The 26,661-nt window shown below is 39.0% G+C and overlaps 1 protein-coding gene and 1 long non-coding RNA gene across 2 annotated transcripts in view; one reads left to right on the top strand and one right to left on the bottom strand.

The window, feature by feature from the left end:
• Positions 1–9,121: 9,121 nt before the first annotated feature.
• On the bottom strand, positions 9,122–26,183 carry LOC141554830 (uncharacterized). The gene is made up of 3 exons (XR_012485972.1): positions 26,095–26,183; positions 24,963–25,012; positions 9,122–9,208 (listed from the first exon to the last, which is right to left on the bottom strand). It is a non-coding gene; the product is annotated as an uncharacterized LOC141554830 (long non-coding RNA).
• The window catches only part of ARHGAP25 (Rho GTPase activating protein 25), a 95,383-nt gene continuing 94,869 nt past the window's right edge, over positions 26,148–26,661 (top strand). Inside the window, exon 1 of the mRNA XM_074287150.1 lies at positions 26,148–26,337. Coding sequence (XP_074143251.1) covers positions 26,277–26,337 — 61 coding nt within the window. The 5' untranslated portion in view covers positions 26,148–26,276. The remainder of the gene's footprint in view (positions 26,338–26,661) is intronic.

Below are 26,661 nucleotides of genomic sequence, written 5' to 3'. Positions count from 1 at the left end.
TGTTTTGTGTTTTAGTTTCTCTCTCTTTACTTCCCCTCCTTCCCTTTCCTTTTTCTTCAAGAAGAGTAGTAGTTCAGGCCAGACTCCTTTTGTTTTTTGCAGAGAGGGCAAATACATATCCTGAAACTGGTTTACACTTACACTTGTTTGTGTTGTGTTTTGTGTCATGGCTCTCAAAACACCATATACAAAAAGAACCGGAGTGCTTCAGTAAACTTTAATGTAATACTAATTTGTCACAGCTGTGTGTGGGCAGAGGTAGAACCCAAATGAGACCAGAATAATGAGGAAACCAGGCCAACAGGCAGCAGAGTGTGCTAGAAAGAACACAACTTTAGCTTTGGAATCCTGGCTCTGATTCTAGGGTGTTCATCCTTTGTTCTAAGGGCCTTCCTGTTGTGGTAGGAAGTTGTCTCAAAGTCCAGGTCAGCAGGTATTTGGAAAGTGGATACCATTTGTTAACTGGAGAATGTAGGGAGCTGCAGCTGAAAATAGGTTCCTGATTATCTGGCGAGATTAATTGGATTGCTATAGATTGTCTTCCAAGAATCAAGGTCAATATTAAACCTTTGTTTAATGCTGGGTGGAACAGAAATGGACGAAGATTATTTGGAATCATCCTTAAACTGGGCAGACAGTCTCTGGTATAACCCACTTCCAAGCCTGGTAACAAGAATGTAGCTACACAGGTGTTTCACAGTGTGCTGTGGATATCATTAATTATTCTTCCTTCCCTGGAAGAATACTGAAGAAATGTAGGGGGTTTTGCAGAAAGTAGGACCTTGAAATCATGAGTGATGTCAAAGTCATTAAATCTGGCTGTGGGGAATGAAAGGCACTCTGGGGATTCTGGGGTCCATGTCTTAGCTTTTCTGCTCTTTCCTCTCTGGCCCCCTTCCCCGGTTTGGGCAGATCACCTCCCCTGTTTGGAGACTGCTGTTTCTGCCTCTACCATATTGGGGCCGGTCTTTCCCCGGCATGGTGGTGTGAGATTTAATTGAATAGACTCCTGAATTACACTTTCTTCTCTGCATGAAAACATTAGGCTTCATCTAGGTCTGCTCCTTGTATAACTGCAGTGGCTCTTGTGTTCCTGTGAAAACCAAATCGTTTTGGAGCCATCTCTTGTAAAAGCTGCTGTTCATATGTCTAGCTTGTCATTCCTCCAGACTGATTTGTTTGCTGCCCTAGCTTATCTTTGTGCACTGTGTGATCAATGTTTAACAATTCTTGTAAAGTCACTTCTAATTTTTTTAAATGAATGTCAGAATGTGATATATTGTATATTTTAAAGTACTTACCATATTTATGTACCTATATGTCACTGTTATATAAATAAATATCTCTCTATTAAGTTTTGAGTTCTGTCTTTTTTTGTGGTAGGAGTAAGAAGCAGAACCAAAAGCAACATATGTTAGGCCAGATACGAAAAATTCTCTGTGGTTATTGATTCTTTTAAGGGATCCATTGGAAGTGTCATTTTGTGTAAGTTTTTTCTCAGGGCATCTTGCCATCTGTTCTGCTGCCATTTGTGAAACATCCCCTCATGCATTTCTCTTCTCCCCCCCCCCCCCCCCCCCCCGCCCCCGAATTTTTTGCTTCTTGAGCTTTGTCTGGAAACAGCAATGAATACAATAAATTCTGTTGGAAAGGGGTGCAGAGGGAAGGAGACATAGCCTGATGTATGGCTTGAGAAAACCTTGACTGGAGAATCAAGAGTTGTGGTTCTAATCCCATTTGAAGATTCTCAAATTTCTCTAGCACCAGTTTTGAGTTGTTTTTGTTTTAGTCCTGTCCTACTCTGACCCCATTTGGGGATTTCTTGTCAAAGATAATGCAATGGTTTGCTGTTTTCCTTCTCCAGGTCATTTTACAGATGAGGAATCTTGAGGCAATCAGGATTAAGTAATTTTGTCCAGTCACAAAACTAGTAAAGGTCTGAGGCTAGATTTGAACTCGGGTCTTTCTGACTCCAGACTTATCCACTGAGCCACCTGTCTGCTTGACATATAGTAGGTGCTTAATTAGTTGATGTACAGTCAGGCTTGAAATGACAAAGAAGCTTACTAATTTCTGGAGAGGAAAGATTAGGTAGAAAAAGGAGGGAAAAGAAGAAAAGGGAGGAGAAAGGAAAAAAAAGGAAAAGGAAGGGATAGATGGGACTATCAAATGAGATAATATATGTAAAGCACTTGGCATTGCCTTATAATGATATATTAATGATCTCTATTATTGTTACAGTCTTTGAACCTGTATTTTCCTTGAAAGTAGTCAACTGGGGGAGCCTGTTTATTCTCATGAGCCTCAAAATATTCTTTTTGGGATTGCCTTTTGAATAGATTCATGAGAGATACAAGAAAACCCATCTCATCACTTAATAATCATATTTCATTTTTAAAACCAAAATAGTATTCTCCAACTTGGGCACTCTATTCATCTTATTTTATTCTGAATAACTTGCTGGTTGTTTCCAAAAGCCAGATCTATTTTGAAAAGATGAAGATTTGTTATAATTGAGGATAGTCAAAATAAAGTATGACATTAAGGCCTTAAAGGCAGTTCTCAAAGAAGAGCTCATTCATAAATACATAAATAAGCAGGGACATCATTGTTGGATTAAGTGTACAGACATCCAAGGGGGGACTACTTTGTTGGAGGGCAACACCCATTTGGATATCTAAAGTTTAGCATGTTATAATGTATTGCTCCATAGTCATACCTTGAGTTCCCTATGCTGAATGGAAAAAGGAATTTGAGATGTTCCAAGTTTTGTCCATATCTGTAATACTTTACAGAGCCCCCTATGATATAATGGAAAATGCATTGGACTTGGAGTCAAGAAAGAGCATATTTTCAATCTTATCTCTGACAATTGTTAGCTGTATAGTCCCGGATAAATCATTTCATCTCCGAGCTTCAGTTTTTTCGTTTGTAAAATGGAAGTTAACAACCTTAAAGTGATACAATATTGTAATAATTATTGTTATTGTCATTAGACTACAAGCTCCCACAGGCCAGAAACATGTATTGTCTAATGTTTATTCCTTCCAAGCAATAAAGGCGTTGTGCATAAGTATCTGTATTTATTTAATGATTAAATGGCCAGATAGATGGGTGAAAGAGTGATTGGAGGGGGAGGAGGGAAGAGGGAGAGCAGAACTCCCAAGTTTACTTCTTATTGTGGTCTCTTGATAAAGTGAGCAACTCAGTTGTTTAAATCCAAGGAATGTTACTACCAAAGTAGTCCCTGCCTTCTTACATGAATAGAGACTGAGACTATGATTTCTGCAGAATAGTGAAATCCCAGGTGAAATCCCTGCCATGATTTCTACCTGTATAGGTTGACACTTTCTTTGAAACTTAGAGTATTAGAGGGAGTCTTGCATGGAAGGATGAAGTGATTTGATGTGTAAGTACTATATTTCAGAGACAGAATTTGAAGCCAGATTCAATGAGATTTGAGATCACTTTGTTAGCCATCATTTCTCCCACTTCTTTCTCACCTCCCATTTTGCCTGCTCATAAGAAGCAGAAAATTCGAGGTAAGCAGAGACTATTTAGGCCCCTGAAAGTATCAGTCATGAGAAGATAATTGGATTATGAAGTTGGTAGCCTGAATTCTATTTAGTTGAACTGTACTTATTAAGTGCCTGCTTTGTGCCAAGCATTGTACCAAATGCTGGTAATACAAGAAACAGTTAAGTCATCTCTGCTTTCCTTGGACTTGACTTTATTATAGACTAGCAAGCAGGTGGGATAATTGACAAAACCCCAATCTCTCTTATTCACATAGTCTTATTGGACCCTTTTTGACTTGGAATGGATCACTTCCCTGATCTGTGCCTTGAATTTCTCACTCATAAAATGGGGATAATTCCTGTCTTAACCTTGAATGAAAAAGGTTTTTTGACTATTATAAATACCCATATTAACTATAAAGAACATATATAGAAAGATGCCATCTGCATCTAGAGAAATAATTGATAAAGAAAAGTGCATATAAAATAATTTCACATATATGTGGTTGTTTCTATCTAATGATGCTCATCCAGGGAGGAGAAAGGAAGAAAGAAATTCACATGATAACTTTGTTGTATATTTAAAAGGAACAGCAAAATTGTACATAGGAAATTTGAAGTTTCATGTGCAGTCACCTTTTTTTGTTATACTATGTTATGGAAATAGCTTGTTTTATTTCATAAATTAAGAAAATAAAAATAAAAGCATATAGAGAGAATCAAAAGAGTCGGTAATGAGACAGTTAAAAAGAATCCTGTCCTGTCTTACCAAGGTTATTATGAAGGTAAGATGTAAAAATTGTTTTGATCAGTAAAAAGTTATATACAAATGCCCAGTTCTGTTTATTATTTATTGAAATGACTAATAAGAGATGTACTTTCTTACCCCACCCCTCCCTGTCTGCTCTCTAAGTCACATGTAAAACTACAAATACCAACCCTTGGAGAGAGAACTTTCATATCACAGGCAGAAATCAGCTGCCCATGACACTTCCTGCAAGACTGAGAACCTTATGATAAGTCGCTGTGGGAGCAGGCCCATTCCTCTGGGCGGGGCCTGGCTTCCTCCCCTGGAGGTTCTTTCCACTAGTCAGGCCGGGCTTCCTCTCAGCCAAACCCTGATTGCTAAGGAGTCCCCAGGGGCCAGGAATCGGTGGCTCGCTCTCCAAAGTGTTGTAAAAGCTGTGAGTCTCTCACTGCTCCTTGCTGGTGGGAGGGATGTTGGAAATCACACTAACGGCTTGTGGGCAGCAAATCATCATCCCTACCACAGCCTTCTAGCCGCAAGCCCAGACAGGAACACTACACTTTCCGTTCAGGCACTGGACTACTTTGGTGGAGACCCAGATTAAGGAAGTCTTGACTAGTCTGCATTGATGAATAATATGAATTGTAGGATCTTTAAAAATGCTATTTTTACTTTCTGCCCAAAGATGTATAAATAAAACATTATATATATTATATATCTGTGTTGTATATGTGCAAATGTGTGTGTGTATACCTATATTTTGTCTGTTTATATAATTCATAAATGAGCTCTCTGGAGGCAGAGACTTTTGTTTTTATGTCCCTAAGGCCTGGCACAATGCCTGGCCCTTACTTACTATAGTAAGGGCTTAGTTAATGCTTCTTTATTGATCTAGATAGGTGACTTTCTATTAGTCATTTCATCTATTGGAGGCCTCCAAGTGATCCACAGTAATGATTATCATCTGGGGACACCCAACTGCATGGCAGACATCCCCAAAGCAGGGAATCCCAGATTCAAGTTACTTTGTGCCTTAATAATGTCCACTAAAACCTATCAATGTGTTTACACTTAATAGTTTGCCAGAGAATACAATTAGTTAGTTTGTTTTTTTAAGGCTGTTTAATGAAATATTGCAATAAGAAAAATAGGAATTATATATTTTTTTCCTTCTTAAAGCAACTAGGTGGCTCAGTGGGCAGAGCACTGGGCCTGGAGTCAGAAGACCTGAATTCAAATTTTACTTCAAATACTTACTAGCTAGATCTTGGGAAAATCACTTAACCTGTTTTCTTTTCTTTCCTTTCCTTTCCTTTCCACTCACCCCAGCTAAGAAGTCATTTCCCCTAAATTTTATCATTTTCCTGACCTTCTCTTTTGTACTTAGCCCTTTCTCCCTTCATGTAGTATAATTAAGTCCACAATCAAAATTGCCCTTCTTGTTTCCAACTGAGCATTTGGGAGATAATGAACTCTTTGACTTCTTCTAGCCACGGGATGATTCATCACTACATGGACTTGATCTTTTGATGATTGTTGCTGTTGATTAGTTGTTCACTCGTTTCTTACTCTTTGTGACCCCTGGATTAATAATATGCCAGTATTGTCCATGTAGTTTTCTTGGCAAAGATACTGGAGTAGTTTGCCATTTCTTTCTTGTGTGGGACAGTTATGACCCCTACCCAAATTAAAATCAGAAACACTCTCAAGGTAGAAAAGCCAAAAAAAGATATGTTACAATCTTGGGAGAAAGGGCAATTTCCAACAGACAAGGTATCTTTAGTAAAGGAGTGCAAAGCACAAATTGCAAAACATAAGATTATATGGACCCTAATGCAGAACCTTGCCTTCCCTGCCTTTTCCTGGCCCTTCTTCCCATGGCCTGGGAGTCTGGACTCTTATTCTGATGTGAAAATCTACCCCAAAGAGATGACTATGAACCACTACATAGAATTCCAAATCCCTCTATTTTTTTCCGCCTGTATTTTGGATTTCCTTCACAAGCTCATTGTACACTATTTCAAAGTCGGATTCTTTTTGTACAGCAAAACAACTGTTTGGTCATGTATACATATATTGTATTTAACTTATACTTTAACATATTTGACATGTATTGGTCAACCTGCCATCTGGGGGAAGGGGTGGGGGGAAGGAGGGGAAAAGTTGGAACAAAAGATTTTGCAACTGTCAATGCTGAAAAATTGCCCATGCATATATCTTGTAAATATAAAGCTATAAAATAAATAGAAAAAAAGAAAATCTAACCCAGAGACAAAGAATAAATTCAAATGCTAATGAAAAATTTTGGGGGGGGGGAATGAAGGGAAGTGGGAATAAGAGGAGAACATAAATTTAATATAATTGAACACCTTCAGCTTTTAGCTATAGCACAACTTGTTAATGGAAAGTTTCAGGTTACAATTAGGACATAGATATAGCCTTTTTTTTTTTTTTTTTTTTTGGAGATTCTAAAGACTATTAGGAATGTAAATGAAGTATAGGCTAGGTGAGGAAATATCTGTTAGTTTAGGTCACTCCTAAACAAGTAGGTATCCTCAAAACAAATCCTTTTTTAAAAATGATTTTTTTTAAAATTTAAGCTTTTTATTTTCAAAACATCCATGGATAATTTTCATCCTTTGCTGTTTCAAAACCTTGTGTTCTAAATTTTCCCCTCCCTTTTCCCCACCCTCCCCAGATGGCAAGTAATCCAATATATGTTAAACATAAACAATTCTTCTATATATATTAACACAATTACCATACTGCTTAGGAAAAATCAGATCAAAAAGGAAAAAATGAGAAAGAAAACAAAATGCAAGCAAACATCAAAAAGAGTGAAAATACTATGTTGTGATCCATACTCAGTTCCCATAATCCTTTCTCTGGGTGCAGATGGCTCTCTCCATCACAAGACCATTGGAACTGGAGGCCATATTCTTATGAGAAGTCTTCACTTAGTTCATCCCATTCATTCTCCAGCTCATTTTACTGATGAGGAAATTCAGGCAAACGGGTAAATAATTTATCCTGGTCATAAGCCAGTAAGTGACTGAGGCCAGATTTAAACTCAGCAAGAGAAGTCTTCTTAACTCCATGCCTGCCACCTAGTTGCCTACATGTTATAATCCAGTTAAATGACTCAAAATTCATCTGACACAATAATTTAAGATTTACATTCCTTTTCAGCCATGCTATTTGCTTATAGATCATCCCTGTAATCTCTCCTTACTTCCCCAGTCAGTCATGGGATTTTCCAGGACTAAAAGGAAACAACTCTAAAAAGGAAAAAAGAAAAAAAGATTTTCCTAGGGTTCCCATATATTACTTTAAAAATAGTTCCGGTGTTAATTAGAAACCCCCAAGATAAGAATTTGTGAGGGAAGGAGGTGGAATTCATCTTGTTTCCATGGCTCTCAAGCCAAGATGGTGGTCAAACCCATAAGCAGGATTAGACCAATTGTTGTGGCTAGGACAGTTGTATTTTCATAGGTTATTACTAACTCCTAATTGCCAAATTCTTCAGACCTCCTTGCCATCGCACTGGTATTGTTGACCATCCTCTCCCTGTGAAGGCTCCCTCTTCCCTGCTCCCTTTCTTGAGCAGCCTCATTTTCCAATCCCTCAAGGTTTTTCCCTTAGGCTCTTTTCTCCTCACTTCGATCACTTCAATCTTCGTACCTTTGCAGGAATCCCCAGGTCTGATCTCTCCTCTGAACAGAAGGTTACACCCATAACTGCCGATAAGATACTTCTTTTTAACTGTCCCAGCTTTAAAGCTAAAACTCAACATAGGAATTAAATTTATTCTTTCCCCTTAGAATCCTAACAACTATTCCCCATTTCCACCCTTGGACCCCTGTGGTTCCTCCATTTTTCATAAGCCCAGATCTGGTCATAACCTTGTCTGCTCAAAACTGCCTAGTGCCTACCAAGTAAACTTACCTTGATGTTCAAGGCTCTCACAATCTGGTGTCACACTGCCTTTCTAGTCTTATCTTCTATTTCTCCCCGTCAAACTGTTTCAACAAAAGTGGCTTACTATCCCTCTATCCTCCATCCCTCCATCCCTTCATCCCTCAGTGCCCTGGAATTTCATGCCTTTGTTGACATTATTCCCCAAGTCTTCAAGTTTTCTTTGAATCTTCATTTTATATTTTAATTACTTAGGTAGATGTTATAGCTCTATGTTAGACTAAAGGTCTATAAAGGCAGAAACTGCCTTTTCTATTTTCAGAGGATCCTGGATTTGGAATTGGAAGACTTGAGTGATCATCTAATCCATTCCTCTCACTTGACAGATGAGGAAAACGAGAGGTTAAGTGACTAGTCCAAGACCACATGGGTCATAAGTGACCCAGCTAGAAATCCAACCTAGGTTCTCTTAACACATCAAGCCCATCACCCTTTCCATTATCTCCTTAAACTAAACCTTGCATATTCCCTCATGCTTAGCACAGTGCCTTGTACACAGGGTATGCTTAATAAACATTGATGAATTACTCCTTGTCTCTTTACAGTTTATCTTGTATTTAGATTGTACATAGTTATTTGTATGTTGTCTCTAACATTAAGCTCCCTGAGGGCAGGGACTTTTAATTTTTTGTTTTTTTGTTTTGTTTTAGTATTCCTAGTACTTAGCACAGTGCTTAACACATTAGTTGTTTAGTCGTGTCTGACTCTTCATGATCTCATGGGGGTTTTCTTGACAAACTGGAGTAGTTTGTCATTTTCTTTAGCTTATTTTACAGATGAGGAAACTAAAGCAAACAATTTAAATAACTTGCTGAGGATCACGTAGGTAATAAGTATTTGAGGGAGGATTTGAATTCAGGTCTTCAAATTAAGTTGCAGGCAGGTAGGTGTTACAGTACATGGTGCTGGAGTTGAAATCTGGAACTGTGTGATATTAGTCCAGTCACTTAATCTTTCTTAGCTTTGTCTGTAAGAGTTGGGATAATAATAGAACTTAAAAAATTGTGAGAATCAAAGGAGAACATAAATAAAATACTTTGCAAATTAAAAGTGCTTTATAACTACTAGCAATTATTATTTGTAAAGGGCTGAAACTGAATTGATGTACTGAGATCAAACAACCGAGCATCCTGATGGGAGAAAAGGATTACAATTAGGGAGGATAGAGTTGTATGTAGCTGGGACAACTAAGATACCCCCTGGAGAAGTGAAATCTGTTCCTCTCCAGCTTACGGATCCCTTACCTCCAGGCACAGTAGGCTTGACCATTTCACCTCCTGAGAGGTGTCCATCCATACACTGATGTGGGAAACTGGGGAATGTGTAGATAACATCCCAGTCACTAATACAGGTAGACAATGTGTGACTTATCAACCAGGGGAAGTAGTAGCATAGGGTTTATTGATACAGACCCCTAATAAGCAATCTGGTTATAGTAGCCCACGTTGTCACTACAAGCAGCAAAACCTAGGAATATACTGGACAGCAGCTGTGACAGCTGACCGACCTATGCTCACCATCTATATAAATGGCATAGCATTAGAAGGACTGGTGGACACAGGTGCAGATAATACAGTCATTAGAGGTGCCAACTGGCCCAGACACCTACATGTCTGGGGTAGGAGGATCAATAGCAGCTGAAGTTAGTGCTACTCCTTTGAGATGGATATTTGAAGATGAAACAGGAGTTTTTACTCCTTTTATAGTTGAAAAAATCCCCATCAATTTATGGGGAAGAGACATTTTACAACAATTAGGGTTAAAAATGAGTACTTCGGTTTTTTAGCCAGGGCTGCTGTTGAAGGTCTGAAGCACCTGTTCCTATCCAATGGAAAACTGATACACCAGTGTGGACAGAACAGTGGCCCTTAGGTAGCAATAAAATTCAGGCCTTATTAGACATAGTACAGGAACAACTTGACCAAGGACACTTACAACCTTCTCTAAGTCCTTGGAATTCCCCAGTATTTGTTGTAAAAAAGAAATCTGGAAAATGGAGGATGTTGACTGATTTAAGAAAGGTAAATGAACAGATGGAAACTATGGGAACTCTTCAACCTGGACTTCCATCTCCTACTCAACTGCCTAGAGAATGGCCTCTGTGGGTTATAGACATTAAGGATTGTTTCTATTCTATCCCTCTAGATAAGGAGGATGTGAAAAGATTTGCCTTTTCAGTGCCCAGCGTTAACTTAGCTGAGCCTTATAAAAGCTAGGAATGGACAGTTTTGCCACAGGGAATGAAAAACAGCCCTACTATGTGTCAAATGTATGTTGCTGCTGCTCTTACTCCAGTAAGAAAAGCATTTCCAAAAGTAATGTTATTACATTACATGGATGATATATTGGGATGTGCACCCAAGGAACAAATGTTAGAAGCATATCTACAAAAAAACCATAGAAACACTAAGGAATTATAAATTGCACATAGCTTCAGAAAAAAATTCAAAGACATGCTCCTTTTCAATATTTAGGATATGAAGTATATCCTAAGGTGCTTACAGTACAAAAACTCTCCTTAAGAACAGAGAAGCTAAACACTTTAAATGACTTTCAGAAATTGATAGTCCAGGGTTAGGCTTGATGACCTGTCAATTACAACCATTATTTAACATTTTAAGGAGGCACCCACAGCCGTCCTTCATCAAGGAGACAGTGTGATAGAGTGGGTGAACCTCCCAGCACAAAGAACAAAGCCTTATTCCTTACCCAGTGCTTGTGGCTAGAATTTTATTAAAGGCCATTAAATGAGTAGTACAATCATCTGGGATGGGACCTGACAAAATATACACCGTTTATACTAATGCACAAGTTAATGTGTGCTGTGAAACCATCCCAGAGTGGCAAATTTTATTAGCCATGGCTCCAAATTTTACACATGGGTCTCCATTAAAAACAACCAGACTGTTACATAATTGACAATAGATTCTTGAAGAAAAGGTTTCTAAAGTTCCTCTTAAAGGACCAACTATGTTTACAGATGCATCCAAACATAATATTTGCGCTGTACACTCTTGTGACTTAACTATAAAGAGAGTAATCAGAACTCCTTTTCAGTCCACACAGCAAAATGAATTGTATGCAATCATTCTAGCTCTTACTTATTATCCAAGAGATATAAATATAATATCTGATTCGGCCTATTCAGTAGGTGTGGTACAAAGAATTGCCAGAGGCAAATAAAATTTGTAGCCTCCAACATATATCAGCTCTTTAAGAAACTTCAAGAGCAAGTGAGAAAGCATCCAGGTAAGATTTTTATCTTGCATGTCCACTCTCATAGTGGACTTCCAGGTCCTATTTTTGATGATAATTCAAAGGCAGATAGCCTTCTAACTATGTTGGCTAATACACCTTTATTTCAAGAAGCACAAGAATCTCATTTTAAATAACATCAGGCTGTCCGAGCTTTACATTTACAATTTGGCCAGCTTGCCTTCCTTTCCATGCTCCTACACTCCCTCCAGGGAAGAACCTTCATGGTTAGAGACCAATAAAATTTGGCAAATGGATGTGACCTATTATAAATCTTTTGGTTGTCTGTTTTATCCATGTTGTGATAGACACCTTTTCAGGATTCACTTTTGCAATACCAGGAACAAAAGAGACAGCCCGAGTGGTCACTGAATTCCCTATATAAGCATTTGCAATTATGGGTGTGCCACAAGCAATAAAAACAGACAATGGACCTGCATATACTTCTAAACATTTTGCACACTTTTGTGCACAATATAAGATTTTACAAGCCACTGCCATACCCTTTGATCCTCAAGGACAGGCAATAGAAGAAAGGAGAGAAAGAGACATTAAGACACTCCTCCAAAAACAAAAGAAAGGGGGAGCCACAGGTAACTCTAGAGAACTTCTAAATCTAGCTCTTTATACTATTAACTTGATTTTTGAAAAAGGTGCACTGGCTCTGGCAGACAGGTTTTATAACCCACCAGAAGGGCAGTGTCCAGTGGGAGGAGCTTTACTATCTTTATTTTATTTTATTTCATTATTTATTTATTTATTTATTTTTTCTTGTATAACTCTCTTTTTTCCCTCTTATTATTATTTTTTAATTAATTTTATAATTATAACACTTTTTTTGACAGTACATATGCATAGGTAATTTTTTACAGCATTATCCCTTGTACTCCCTTCTGTTCTGAATTTTCCCCTCCCCTCCACCCCTTCCCCTAGATGGCAGGCATTCCTATACATATTAAATATGTTATAGTACATCCTAGATACAATATATATATGTGCAGAACTGAATTTTTGTTTTGTTGCTGTTGCAAAGGAAGAATTGGATTCTGAAGGTAAAAATAACCTGGGAAGAAAAACAAAAAATGCTAACAGTTTACACTCATTTTCCAGTGTTTCTTCTCTGGGTGTAGCTGATTCTGTCCATTATTGATCAATTGGAATTGGATTAGTTCTTCTCTATGTTGAAGATATCCATTTCCATCAGCATACATCCTCATACAGTATCATTGTTGAAGTGTATAATTGTAACGTGCTCTCCTGGCAGTTACAATTACTAGTCTGTCCTAGACCCACCAGAGTACCTTTGACCACTGTCCTTTGCAGTGTGAGCTCTACCCGGCTCGCCTCCTCTGAGGCCTTCTAAGGTCTCTGGCCACAATCTCTTGAATCTATAGCTTAGTAACCGGTAGCGCACTCAAGAACAGCCACGTGTAATCTTAAAAGCCTTTATTATACCTACTCACATAATGCCCTGACTGATGCCCTGACTTGTTGGTTCCCTGGTGAACACCTGGTCAGAAGACCCATGTGTTCACTACCAAAATCCTTACCTCTTTTGGCTACCCATCTTGGCTTGGCCACCCAGGCTGGGGAGCCAGGGTGAACAGCACGAGGTTAAAGAGGGCGGTTGCTGCCTGCAGTGGGCTTACATAGGGCCTGTGAGGTCACACACACAGCCAATCAGCGAGAGAGTCACCCATTACGAAGCTATCTCAATATGGCCAGGATCCCGCCCAAGGGAAGTCCTAATATCCACAGAAATTACTTCCGGGCCTCAATCTCCCGATGCACTGTGTCCGCCCATTTAAAGGGCCCTTACAATTCCCTTTCTCTTGTTTTGCGGGAATCGCACATCTCACCAAGCTAAACTTTTAGCACCAGCTATAGTTCACTTGATCCATGAGATGACAGTGTTATGCCCAAGGAGGTACAAAGCAGCAGAACTGTAAACAGAAGTATGACATGAGAACCAGGCTCAACAGTGGCCCAAATGTTCAACCCATTCATCAAAGTCATACTCGAGATAATAGGCCAAAGAGGTTGGATGCCAATGAGGTAGGATGTCAACACTGAGGTGGGAAGTCAACAAGGTAAAACATCACAATTCTAGTTAACAAATATCAGTAGGTAGGTTGTCACAATTCTAGTTACATTTATCACAGTTCTAGACCAATTCTAGTTTCTTACAATTTTCTGTTGCACTTTTCACACTCCTAGAACAATTCTAGCTTATCACAATTCTCTATTGCACTTTTCACAATCCTAGAACAATTCTAGTTTATCACAATTCTCAATTGCACTTTTCACAATCCTAGAGCAATTCTAGTTTCACAGGTGCACATAAGCAGTCATGTCCAGTAACATTGTCTCAATAACAACGGCAGGTGGGTGTGTTGGTTTTTCACCCACTAATTTAAAAGCATAGTCCTTCAATAGAAAGCATAGGGCAAAGCCTCTTCCCAGGCCACCATATGGCAAGTAGCCACGGGAGAAGCAAGCAGGCCCATTGTCCATTTACAGTCTTTATATTGCGTATCACCCAAAACAGTCCATTTCAGCTGCAACACTGGAACTGTGTCTGCTGTCTCTGGTGTCACGGTCAGGAGGGGCATCGCTGCCATCAGCGTCTGAAGGGCTGCGGACATCTGGCTGGTCTCTCTGGACTGTTGTCTGGTCCTTCTCTTGGATCCCCAGGTTACAAATGTCTCTGGTGGGGATGAACTCTGCTGCTGGATCTGCACCTAGGAAGGAATGTCCCCGGGGCCCAACTTGGGCCTTTCCAAATGCCATCCAGGCCTTTCCACATCACAGTGGAAACAAAGTTGTTGTCAAAAAGATTAACAAAAGTCAGTCTGTCACTTAGCTGCACTTTCTGTGTATGCCTGAAGTGCATTGCTAAGGTAAAATGCAAAGAATTTAAAAATGTAAAACCAAAATAACTTTAAAATGTAAAATCAAAATACTTTGAAGATGTAAAATCAAAAGTGTTTAAAAATGTAAAATAAAAATTTTAAAATTGTAAGCAATCACATATCCCAAAATTCCCTTCTCTTGTTTAGAAGAGAAGATCTTGGGGATAGTCTGTGCAGTAATGACTTTACTAGAACACTCGGCTATATCCCTGAATTCTTTTGCCTAAAAATCAAAGTTTGAGTTTCTGATACCGAATTGTACTCCAGGAGTGTGAATCAATAAATCTGATATTACTTTTCCTCCTGGGTCAAAGATCACACACTGTCTATTTATTCTAGTGATTAAAACAGCAATTTTCCAACCCATTCTAAACATAAACACTGTTTTATAAGTACCCGTAGGGGGATGGGAAATCAAGCTCACCTGTGGAAGTGGAAAATCCACGAGGTAAGAAAAGAGGAGTTCCAACTCTCCAAAGACGATCCTAGCAGTTTTATAAGTATAAAACTCCACTCTCTCTAACTGCAAGATCTTATCCCTGTAAGGTTTCTTAGAAATTAACTGAACTGTATTTTTAAAACTTTTCTGATTATACTCAATACCCCACAATTCCTTTTTGCCTTGGGGCATAAAGCCTACTCCAGTCCTTTGAAATGAAGACACCGGAGTTTTGAATGGATTGATGGGCAGTGCTGATGATATTATCGCCCTTCCTTTTCCTCCTCCCCCTTCTCCCTTGGCCCAAGAAGGTGAGGCAGAGGGAAGAAGAATTGGAAAATCCCCCAAAGGCTGATTTAAAATCAAACCTGAGCTTTGCACATAAAAAGAACTAAACTTCTTCTCAATGAAAGAGTAATCAATACATTCCTTAAAACAACAATGCAGGAGGTAAACCAACAAAATGCTAAGAAGAATTTCTACAACTGAAGTCCATGTGGTTCGTTTATTTCCTTCCTTAATTTCAGCCACTGGTTTGAACTCTTCCTGTTCTATCTGTAGTAACCTAGCTTTTTCTTCTTTCTCTATCTCCATCTGTAGTTTAACCTGCAATTCCAGCAACTCTTGCTGTGGCATTTCGTACTCTATACTGTCATACAATCGCATTAGCTCTAGGTTGCTCCCTCTCGGAGCTATATCAAATAGGTGTGGGGATAGCCTTCTGGGAGCTTGATTACAAGCTTCCTGCTATTCTTCAGTGGTGATCTTTGTTAAAAGATCTTCCATCTGGCTCTTTAACCTCTTGATATAAGCATTATGTTCAGCTGTGTCCTTGAGCCTGATCCCAGAGTTACCTGGGTCCATATTGCTTCTCTGTCTTCCCTCTTAAGTGGCATTTCTACCGGATCTTTCAGAATCTTAATTCTGAATATTAAATATTTTCAAAACCTGATAATTCCTGATGCGTCCACCACGTTGGGCGCCATTTGTAACGTGCTCTCCTGGCAGTTACAATTACTAGTCTGTCCTAGACCCACCAGAGTACCTTTGACCACTGTCCTTTGCAGTGTGAGCTCTACCCGGCTCGCCTCCTCTGAGGCCTTCTAAGGTCTCTGGCCACAATCTCTTGAATCTATAGTTTAATAACCAGTAGTGTACTCAAGAACAACCACATGTAATCTTAAAAGCCTTTATTATACCTACTCCCATAATGCCCTAACTGATGCCCTGACTTGTTGGTTCCCTGGTGAACACCTGGTCAGAAGACCCATGTGTTCACTACCAAAACCCTTACCTCTTTTGGCTACCCATCTTGGCTTGGCCACCCAGGCTAGGAGCCAGGGTGAACAGCACGAGGTTAAAGAGGGCGGTTGCTGCCTGCAGTGGGCTTACATAGGGCCTGTGAGGTCACACACACAGCCAATCAGCGAGAGAGTCACCCATTACGAAGCTATCTCAATATGGCCAGGATCCCGCCCAAGGGCAGTCCTAATATCCACAGAAATTACTTCTGGGCCTCAATCTCCCGATGCACTGTGGCACCCATTTAAAGGCCCCTTACATATAATGATCTTCTGGTTCTGCTCATTTCACTCAGCATCAGTTGATGTAAGTCCCTCCAAGCCTCTCTGTATTCTTCTTGGTGGTCATTTCTTACAGAACAATAATATTCCATAACATTCATATATCATAATTTACCCAACCATTCTCCAATTGATGGACATCCATTCATCTTCCAGTTTCTAGCCACTACAAAAAAGCTCCCCTGTCTTTAGATAATCGCCAGGTGATGTGGAGAGATCCAAAAAGTGGTGAATGGAAGGGACCAGATAGGTTAACTGCTTGGGGGAGAGGGTTTTTTTGTATCTCCACAGACGGAGAAGGAATCAGATGGGCGCCAATGAGTTGTATTCGCCTTGTCCATTGGAGAGAGACAGAGCAGACCCTTGAAACGAGAAGATCCAAGAAACATCGGGTGGTTCCATTGCTGACTGTGCCCACCACTGAAAAAGCCTGGCAGTTATGGCGTTTGACCCATGGACATCAAAAATTGTAGGACTTGAAAACCCTCAGGAATCATTGGATTCTCTGAGACATCATAAGACTGTTGTAGGACTTGAAAACCCTCAGCCTCCTTTCCTGAGAAGTTGGGGGGGGGGCGTGACTACCTGTATTTGAAAACAAAAGAAAGTGGGAGATGTAAAAGGCTAAAACTCTGAGTTCATGCACTGAGGTCGGACAACCGAATACTTGAGGCTAATTACCCATTGGACAATACTCTATAAGAATATGCTTGGAAAATGGCCCTTCCCACTATCCTGTGCTGGCTCAATTGTTTGGTGTATACAAAGAATTGTAGGAGGGACTAGAGTGTGGAGTAAGACTAGCCAGAGTCATTTCTGGGCGGGAGATGAAGAGGAGAGGTCGTGGAGGTCCTGGAAGTCCATTCCCTTCACTTCTACCATTAAAGACCAAGGACTTTTGTTTATCCTGACTCTGGCTGATTCTAAGGTATCCAAGGTGTTAATGTGGTCATCACAATTATTGACCTGAAAACCCCCAATTAAATAGAAAGCAGTAGCGTGGGGGGAGTGTCATACTGAAATAGTCACTGTGAAGTGAAGGGCAAAAAGACTCAATCCTTAGTTTGAGGGCTTGAGGTGATAATTGAAAAGTCTCCAGGACACTTTCTAGAACCTAGAGGCAGGGGTTTTTCTGGACAGAACCAGAGGGTGCCAGAGAAAAATCCAGATACTCCAGATCCCTCACTTCTTTTATGGTCCCTACTGTTATTTTCTTAGAACTAGTCTCAGGCCCTGGACACCAAGTCCTGATATCATTGACATGGTCTGATGCATGTCCCTCACCATATATTGATGGTCTATACAAACCTTGACTACAAATTAAAACTCTAAACATTTATAATCATGCTCACAATTGTATAGTTTACTAAAGCTTATAAAATGCTTTATTCTTGGCTCTGAGAGGTAGGCAGAGTATTATTGGGAAATGTCAGAACTTCGATTGGACCTTATGATCCGAGTCTCTTTCTGTTGCACTGAGACCCTAAAAAAAATCTAGGACAAAGTCACTTGTGTCATTTTAAGTCTCCAGGGAAGGTAGCATTCAGGGGGAGTTAATGCTCAAGAAATCCTGCGTCTAGCTTTGCATGAGCCTACAGTCTAAAAATAGCATGACTGAATCAGGAGGGGAATGTGCAGGCCAGGAGCTACCATAAATGCTTGAGCTCAGATTTTCTGACTGATCTTTATATTGCAATGGTGTTTAGCATTAAGGTAGAGGTTTGAATTTTCATTTCAACAACTCTGTTTCTTGTCCATCTTAATCCTTGATATCTCTTCACTACAAAGAAACCGGAGACTGACCTGGCTTGGTTTTTGGTTACTGATAATTTAGATTTCATTTTAGGATTCCACTCTCTTCTCTCTTGTCCTGATGTTTTCCTAACCAATGAAATGAGATAGCTCTTCTCAGAGAGGATACCCCTTGACAATTATGCTAAGATCTCACTTTTTGTGTAATAGTATTTTCTTTTCATTTCCTGTTTTTCTTTCAAAAATTTGTTTTCAACAATCATCAAAAATAACAAACATTTCAAAACACAGAAAAGAACAAGGAAGAGGCATGTACAAGGAACTATATATAAACTTATACCCTGTATAGTAATTTTAAAAGAAACACAAGATGTTCTACAAGCCTTTTTGCAGTTTTGAACTTTAATGACCTTTGGTATACAATTCCAAATTATTTTCCAGAATGGTTGAAGCAGAACTCCATAATTTTGAACTAGTTTGCCTTGTTTTTGACAAACTCTGACAATGTATTTTTATCTTTTGGCATTTTTGCCACTCTGGTGTGTAGTGGCTCTTAGAGTTAGGTTTTTAAGGTCCTTTTTTCATAGCATTTTAGGGATACTTTTTCCCATGTGGCTATTGATGTTATATTTTTTCTCTTGAAATCTATTGATTCTTCTCTTCTGACCCCTTATTTATTGAGGAATGGCTCTTTTTTCTTATGTAATGATATCAATTCTTTATGTAAATGTATATCATATAACATAGACTCATGGGCCACTTGTAACAGGGAGTTATAGATAGACTTGTTAATGCCTCATTCCATTTCTCATAACTCTTGTATTCTTCTAGGGGTTCTTAAACCTTTTTGGTGTGTATATCAAAAGAAATTTAAATGTCAACTGGACTGGACCTGTCTCTAACTTGTGGGTGGTTGGAGCTTAATAAAGCAGGCTAGAGACAGATCAAACAAAATCAAACAGAAGTTTAATTTCAAAGTGAGAAATAGCTTGCAAGCAAAGTCCATCTTCCTAAGAAAGGGGGCTCACTTGCTTATGGCAGCAATAGAGCTTTTAAATATGAAAGCCACAGAAGGCTGGACCACAACAGAACAAGAAGGCTGGACAGGCATTCTTGGGTCATTGAGCCTTGTGATTATGTCCGAGTCATTAGTGTTATTGAGCCTTGTGATCATTTAGGAGGTTCACAGAACCAGGGTTAGTGTGGCAGGAACAGCAACGACCAACTGGTTCAGTTCACTTGGTGGTTACAAACACAGGGATTCTTAGCGAAATAGGGGATCTGATCGATCAGTCATGGCTGCAATATGTCAGCTGCAATCTCTTTCCCTGTCAGGATCCCCTGAAAAGTAGGGGTGCTCCAACAAATCTAAATAGTTTGATTAATTATTACACATACATCAAATAATAGGAAAATTATAAATCTCAGGACAACAAAGACCAGAATGGCCCTGCAGATGGAGCAGAGTTGACTACCTAGAACATGTTTTTATGCAGGATAGAAGTAGATAGGGAGATACAAGACTCACATCTCAACAGATGTTAAGACAGATGGTAAATAGGGAGGTAAATAAGGAGGAGAGACATTAGACTATAAAGAAGACAGAGTGGAGAATACTGTCAAGGTTTCCAGTGAGTGGATGCCCATCAGTTGGAGAATGGCTGAATAAATTATGGTATATGAATGTTATGGAATATTATTGTTCTGTAAGAAATGATCAACAGGATGATTTCAGAAAGGCCTAGAGAGATTTATATGAACTGATGCTGAGTGAGGTGAGCAGAGCCTGGAGATCATCATACACAGCATCAAGATTATACGATGATCAATTCTGAAGGACGTGTCTCTTTTCAACAATGAGATGATTCAGGCCAGTTCCAATAATCTTGTGATGCAGGGAGCCATCTACTCCCAGAGAGAGGACCATGGGAACTGAATGTGGATAGCATTTTCACTCTTTTTGTTGTTGTTTGCTTGAAATTTATTTTCTTTCTCAATTTTTTCTTTTTGATTTAATTTTTCTTGTGCAACAAGATAATTGTATAAATATGAATACATATATTGGATTTAACATATATTTTTACATGTTTAACATATATTGGATTACTTGCCATCTAGGGGAGAGAGTGGGGGAAGGGGAGGGAAAAAAATTGGAACACAAGGTTTTGCAAAGGTGAACATTGAAAAATTATTCACACTTTTTTTTTTCTCCCCCCCTGAGGCTGGGGTCAAGTGACTTGCCCAGGGTCACACAGCTAGGAAGTGTTAAGTGTCTGAGATCAGATTTGAACTCAGGTCCTCCTGAATTCAGGGCTGGTGCTCTATCCACTGCGACACCTAGCTGCCCCCCCCACATATGTTTTGAAAGTAAAAAGCTTTAATTTAAAAAAAAAAACCAAAAAACCCCCCAAAATGTTGCTTCTGCAACTTGTAAATGCCTACATGACATAGAACTTGTAATTCGTTTTGTAAATGATCATCAGTATGTCCAAATAAGGTGAACACCAAGGGGAGATGTAATTAGGGGTGGAGACTCACATGAGGGAAATTAGGGGCTTCATATAGACTGTAACCTTTGTGGTACCCAGCCAATGGGAAATCAGGAAAGAGATTTGCTGTTTGGGAATAGGGTATAAAATCAGATTTTAGCACTTTTAGAGCATGCCTATTCTTTTAGACATTCGTTCTTGCAAGATTGTGAATACAAATCTTTGCCTGGCTTCATCAGCGAGTCTGCAGAGTTCTTGGTAGGATGCTTGTCTCTTACATTAACAAAATAGGACAGAAAAATTAACTTGCCTCACTGCATCATCGTGCTGAAGACCAGAATTGGTATCAAAAGCTTGGGTGAGTCTGTCTTGAAACGGATAGATTCTCCAGATTTCTACTTAATATCTAGGACCATTGTTAAATCAGTGGGTCAAGGGAATGTAAGAGATGTGACCTCAAGGAACTTATCACCCGTTACACAGGAGGTGGTCCTGACCTAGCCCTCTGCTTCCAGTCTATCTTAAGATTCTCTTCCAATTCTTTACAGCCATTTTTTGGGTACCAGTTTTTGGTACCAGGTCAGTACCCCTGACCAGGGCAACCATAAATTGATACAAATCTGGGTCCCTGAGCTAGATGCATACAGGAGGCAAAGCCTTTGGGATACTTTCTGGGGTTGAGATCCTCCTTGGCAATAACGTGAAGGTCCCCATAGGGCTTGAAACCTTAGGTTATGAATAACGGGTATCCTCAGGGGTGTTTCATGGAACGACTTTGGACTGCAATAGAAAGGGAACATAGAAACTGGGGAGTGAGCAGTCTTTGGGTATATTTTGGGTGGCTGGCCACTACAGAGAAAATTTTAAAATATTTGCTCTGTTCCTCCACTGACTAATTCAGAGTTGTGCTCGCTCTCCTTTGCCTAGGAGGACCGTTTGTAAATGCTATCCCATTCAAAAAGCTGAATTGTTTTATTCGTAAGTTCATTCAGGGGCTGAACTAGAAGAACTCTCAACTCCATCCCCAGTCTTAGGGCATTCCTATTCCATATCAAAAGTGAATACACTAAGATAAAGATAACACATAAACTCCACTTTACCGTCTGGAACAAGCAATTCACAAAGATTATGATATTACTTAAATCACAAACACAAGAATTCTACAACACAATTCTAATAAAGCATGTTAGGTTTCATTTTATGCTTGTATCTTCAGTAATTAGAACAGGGCCTTGCAAATAAAACTGCACTTTATAAATGCTTTTTGGATAGAGCAAGAGAGTAAGGCAGACAACATCTCTGTCATTTAATAAAATGCTTTGAACTATTGGGGTTACTTTTTGTTACAGAATTAATAATTATTATCCCCCTAATAACTCCCTTAGCACTATGTGGAGGTGACCTTGGATTTCCAAAAGTTTTTCTAGCAGAGCAAAAGCTCTGGGAGGTTCTGTCTTACCAGAAAGATATTTTTTTTTGTTTTTTTAAAGAAAATAATACTTTTTTTATTAGGATGAACTGAGTAAGTGTGGTTTTGCTTTTAATGCAGTTAGAGCAATTCTGGCACCAAATGATGTGATTTTGAAGAGCAATTCCTAGTTCCAAATTATAAGATTGATGTAGACATGTAAGAATTTTCTTTGACAAAAGGTAGGTTTATTTAGGAGAAGAGGTTATAGACAAAATGAAGAGATATAATAGATATCAGGAACTTCATCTTGATCTGTCCCTGACCTCTCCCCAATTCCTCCCTTACTCCCTAGAGCCTGACTGTGCTCCCCTGAGATTTTAAAAATTGTGTTCCCCCAAAAGTAAATTGTTCATTCATGTATGACTCTGCCTTGCCTAATTGTATTTGTTTGAGTCTGTGAAGCTCTTTCATGTAAAATAAAATAGCAAATCTTGGTTATCTGTGACTAATGCTTGTGACATAATTTTTTTTTTTGAGGAGAAGAATGTTTTTTTTTTTAATTAAAGCTTTTTATTTTCAAAACATTTACATGGATAATTCTCAACATCCACCTTTATAAAACCTTGTGTTCTAACTTTTTTTCCCTCCCTTCCTCCCACTCCTCCCACTCCCCTAAAGTGATCCAAAATATATTAAACATGTGCAATTCTTCTATACACATTTCCACAAATATCATGCTGCCCAAGAAAAATCAGATCAATAAGGAAAAAAAGTGAAAGAAAACAAAATTTTTACAATTATGCTCTCCCAAATTTCATATTACCACTCCTAGTTCCTTTATTTTCACTTCAGCAGATAATGCAGAGCAATTAAATTAATGCAAAAATAGCTTCCTAATTTGTTCTATACCTTCTCTAGTCCCTCTTTTACATTACTGCCCAAGGAATCTTTCTAATATACTGCTCAGATTTTGTTTCTCTTCTATTCAAAAGTCCGAAGTTGTTACCACCAAATTAAATATAAACCCACCAATCCAAAGGCCTCTCCAACTTGGTCCCAATTTTTTCCCCATGCTTCCTCACATTAAGTCCTTTTACATACATACACTATATTCCAATTTGTTTATTACTCTCTTCTTGCCTACTATTGTCTCTGCGCCCTTAATCATAATGTCTGCCCTTCCTGAAATGATCTTTTCTTTAATAATACTTCAATTTGGGGCAGCTAGGTGGCGCAGTGGATAGAGCACCAGCCCTGAATTCAGGAGGACCCAAGTTCAAATCTGGTCTCAGACACTTAACACTTCCTAGCTGTGTGACCCTGGGCAAGTCACTTAACCCTAGCCTAAAAAAAACAAAAACAAAAAAAACCAAACCCCCAAAAACCCTTCAATTTGATGAAGTCTCTTCTTTCCCTCAATCCTCAATTCAGGTGCTGCCTTCTCCAAGGACCCATCCCTGAATCTATGGAAATCCTCCTATTCTAAAGTGATCACTTCCACTTCAAATTTATAAAAAAATTCACCTAAACATGTCTTTTTTGTACATATTTCACTCCCACTCTATTTATATCCCTGTCTAACCCCTCTCTATGAGAATATGAACTCTTTGAAGGGCAAGATGTTTTGTACCTCTTTTTATATACCCATATCTAGCACTTTGCATGGAAAAAATGATTAAAAATGTTTGCTGAAAAGTGACAAAAAAAAGAAAATTGCAAATGCTTTGTAAGTAAACAGGTGTATTAATACACTGTTGTTGGATCTGTGAACTAATCTAACCATTGTTAAATTAAGTGATTAAACTAACGTTATTAATCTGTGTATATACTTTGACCTACTGATAGTGCTACTATGTCTGTGTCCTAAAGAGATCAATGAAAGAAGAAAAGAACCCATAATTATAAAAATATTTAAAACAATGCAAGAATTGGAAACTGAAGGAGTGCTGTTCAATTGAGGATGGCTGAACAAGTTATAATATATCAATTTAATGAAATGCTATTGTGTTGTAAAAAACAAAGAGGAAAATAGTTTCAGAGAAATCTGGAAAGATATGTGCTTTGATGCAAAGTGAAGTATGTAGAACCAGGAAATTAATTTATATAATAACAACTTATGTTGTATTATGTTGTAAATACAAACAGGACTTGAGAATTTTGACAGAATAACCAGGAGTCCAGCTGACTCATGATGAAATATATCTATTTCTAGATAAGAGGTGGATCGTAGGAACTTGAGATGGAAAGAATTTTAAAGATTGTCTAATTCAAATGTTTCTAACCTGGGATCCTTCAGTTTGCTTTTTCTTTTTGAAATCTTGATCTCTGTAATTAAAATAATAATGTTTCCTTTGAAATCTTAGGTATTTTGTTGTATGTATTTAAAAACAGTATTCTGAGGTGTCCATGACTTACCAGGCTACTAAAGGAAACAATCACATAAAAAGTTTAAAACTTTCTGATCCAGTCTTTTGAGAGTCCCTCGGATAACTAGGAGATGAAAATAAGTCACTAATCAGGCTATTCACTGGAAGGTGAAATACTGAAGCTGAAGATTAAATACTTTTATCACATAATGAGAAGACAGGATTTATTGGAACAGACTGATTTGGGGGAAGATTAAAGGCAAAAGGAAAAGAAGACAAGAGGATGAGATGAATAGAGAGGGTCATAGAAACAGCAAACATAAATTTGGACAATTTGAGAAGCAGTGGGGAATAGAACTTGCTATGCTTTCATTTATGGGGTCACAGTCACACATGACTGAACAATAAGAATAACAATGATGGAGTCTAACCCCTCATTTTACAGATAAGGAAACAGATATAGTGAAATGAAGTGACTTGAAGTTTACACAGGAGGGTTAGGATTTGAACTCACCTTCTGGGATGCTAAATTGAGAAGATTCATAACTCCCACTATTTTCATATCTAGGAAAACACCACAAAATGTAGTCTAAGCAATCAAAACAAATGGTGCCTTTGGATCAACATTTAAGACAAATTCAGCTGAATTAAGGTAGTAGGGAATAAGAACTGGATTTTAGAGCACAAGGTCCTATGGGGAAGATGCAGAAATCTTAGGGCATGTACTGGGGAGTCACTAGGTATGAGAGTATAGATCATCTGGGTATTGGAAAAACTTTTTTGAGGGAGGAAGCAACCATCTGGGAGATTTCTATTTAAATTAATTATCCTTACTGACTAGATGTGAAGCCCGATTGTTTCTGCCTACAAGAGGAGTTCAATCTTGGTCAATGTTTTCTAGACTACGAGTCCCTGAGCAGAGCCCCATTTACCTCACTTTAGATACAATTCTAAAATCCCGTGCTCTTCCCACTCCAACTTCTCCTTATCTAGAGAAATTGGCCTGATTTAATAGGCCTCTGCAAGGCACAGGGATTTGAGAAAACCAGGGTAATAACGAGGAGGTGAGATTCCGGAATTGATTTAGTGACTTGAGCTGCCTTTATAGTTCCTTTGGGAACCTGTAGCTCTGACTAAGGATATCAACACAAGCTTTTCTACTTGATAGCTTTGGGGATTTCTTAATGTTAAAGGGTGGGAGTAAGAAATAACTTAAGGGTTTTTTTTTTTAATTAAAACCATAGCAGTATGTCTCGAGAGTGGGTGTTTTGCTTTCTCAAGCATATCCAGAAGCCATTTTCTTAAGTAAAAAAAAAAAAGTATTCTCATAATGCATCATCCACCCGGAGTGGCTACCCACTTCCTCAAATGCACGGAAGCAGAGGCTTCAAGAAAAAGAAAAAAAAATAAAGAGAGAGAGAAGCAAGGTCAGACGTTGCTTATCCCGGCCTCTCAATGAAGTCTGAGATTCAGCACCGGAGTTTCTGGGCCTCTCAAGGCCTGGGTGGAGCTCTCCGTGGGGCACCTGCCAGGAAGAACTAAAAGGATCCAGCACCTTGGGCAGGGGTTTTTAGAGCCCGGCTGAGGCCTGACCAAGTTCCCCCTAGGACCAGAGCGAAAGAAGGTACTTTTTGTGAGGTGCTTACCAAATACTTGAAAAGGAGGAAGCTTTCTGGCAAGTCTTCCATAAGTCCAAGGCTGGTGTGTTTCTTCAAGAAATCTCAAAAGAAGGCAAGGCCCCAGGGAAAGCTCGGATAAAAGACTGAGAACGGCAGCAGTCCCTTACTTAGATCCACCCAACTGCTTCCACCCAGATCTGGCACAAAAAATGTCTCTGAAGTTACCGAGGAACTGGGAGTTCAACCTGAGAGCAGAGTCTGGGAAAATAGGTATGGTGTCTTGTATGTGCTTATGACTGGCTGCCCAATCATTTGCATGTGGGTCAGCAGAGAGAGAATGAATGGTTTCCTTTAAAAAAAAAAAAAAAAAAAAAAGTCAGGTTGGGCTTAGGAAGAAATTTGCATTAAATCCTGATATGGGACTGAAGCTTCTTGTCTCTAGTAGGCCCCAGTTGAATAAAGAGCAAGTAATCTTGATTTCCAACACTGGAGTAAAATAGCATTGGTTCCCATCATTCATTCAGTGGATAGATAGCTAGTCAGTGAAGTGCCCTTGTGAGGCAAGGGTTACTGAATAAACATACACTGCTTAAC

The sequence above is a fragment of the Sminthopsis crassicaudata genome, chromosome 2 (genome assembly GCF_048593235.1).
Source record: "Sminthopsis crassicaudata isolate SCR6 chromosome 2, ASM4859323v1, whole genome shotgun sequence".
NCBI lineage: Eukaryota > Metazoa > Chordata > Mammalia > Dasyuromorphia > Dasyuridae > Sminthopsis > Sminthopsis crassicaudata.
The sequence above is the reverse complement of the archived record's forward strand: the minus strand, read 5'-3'. Positions and strand labels throughout refer to the sequence as shown.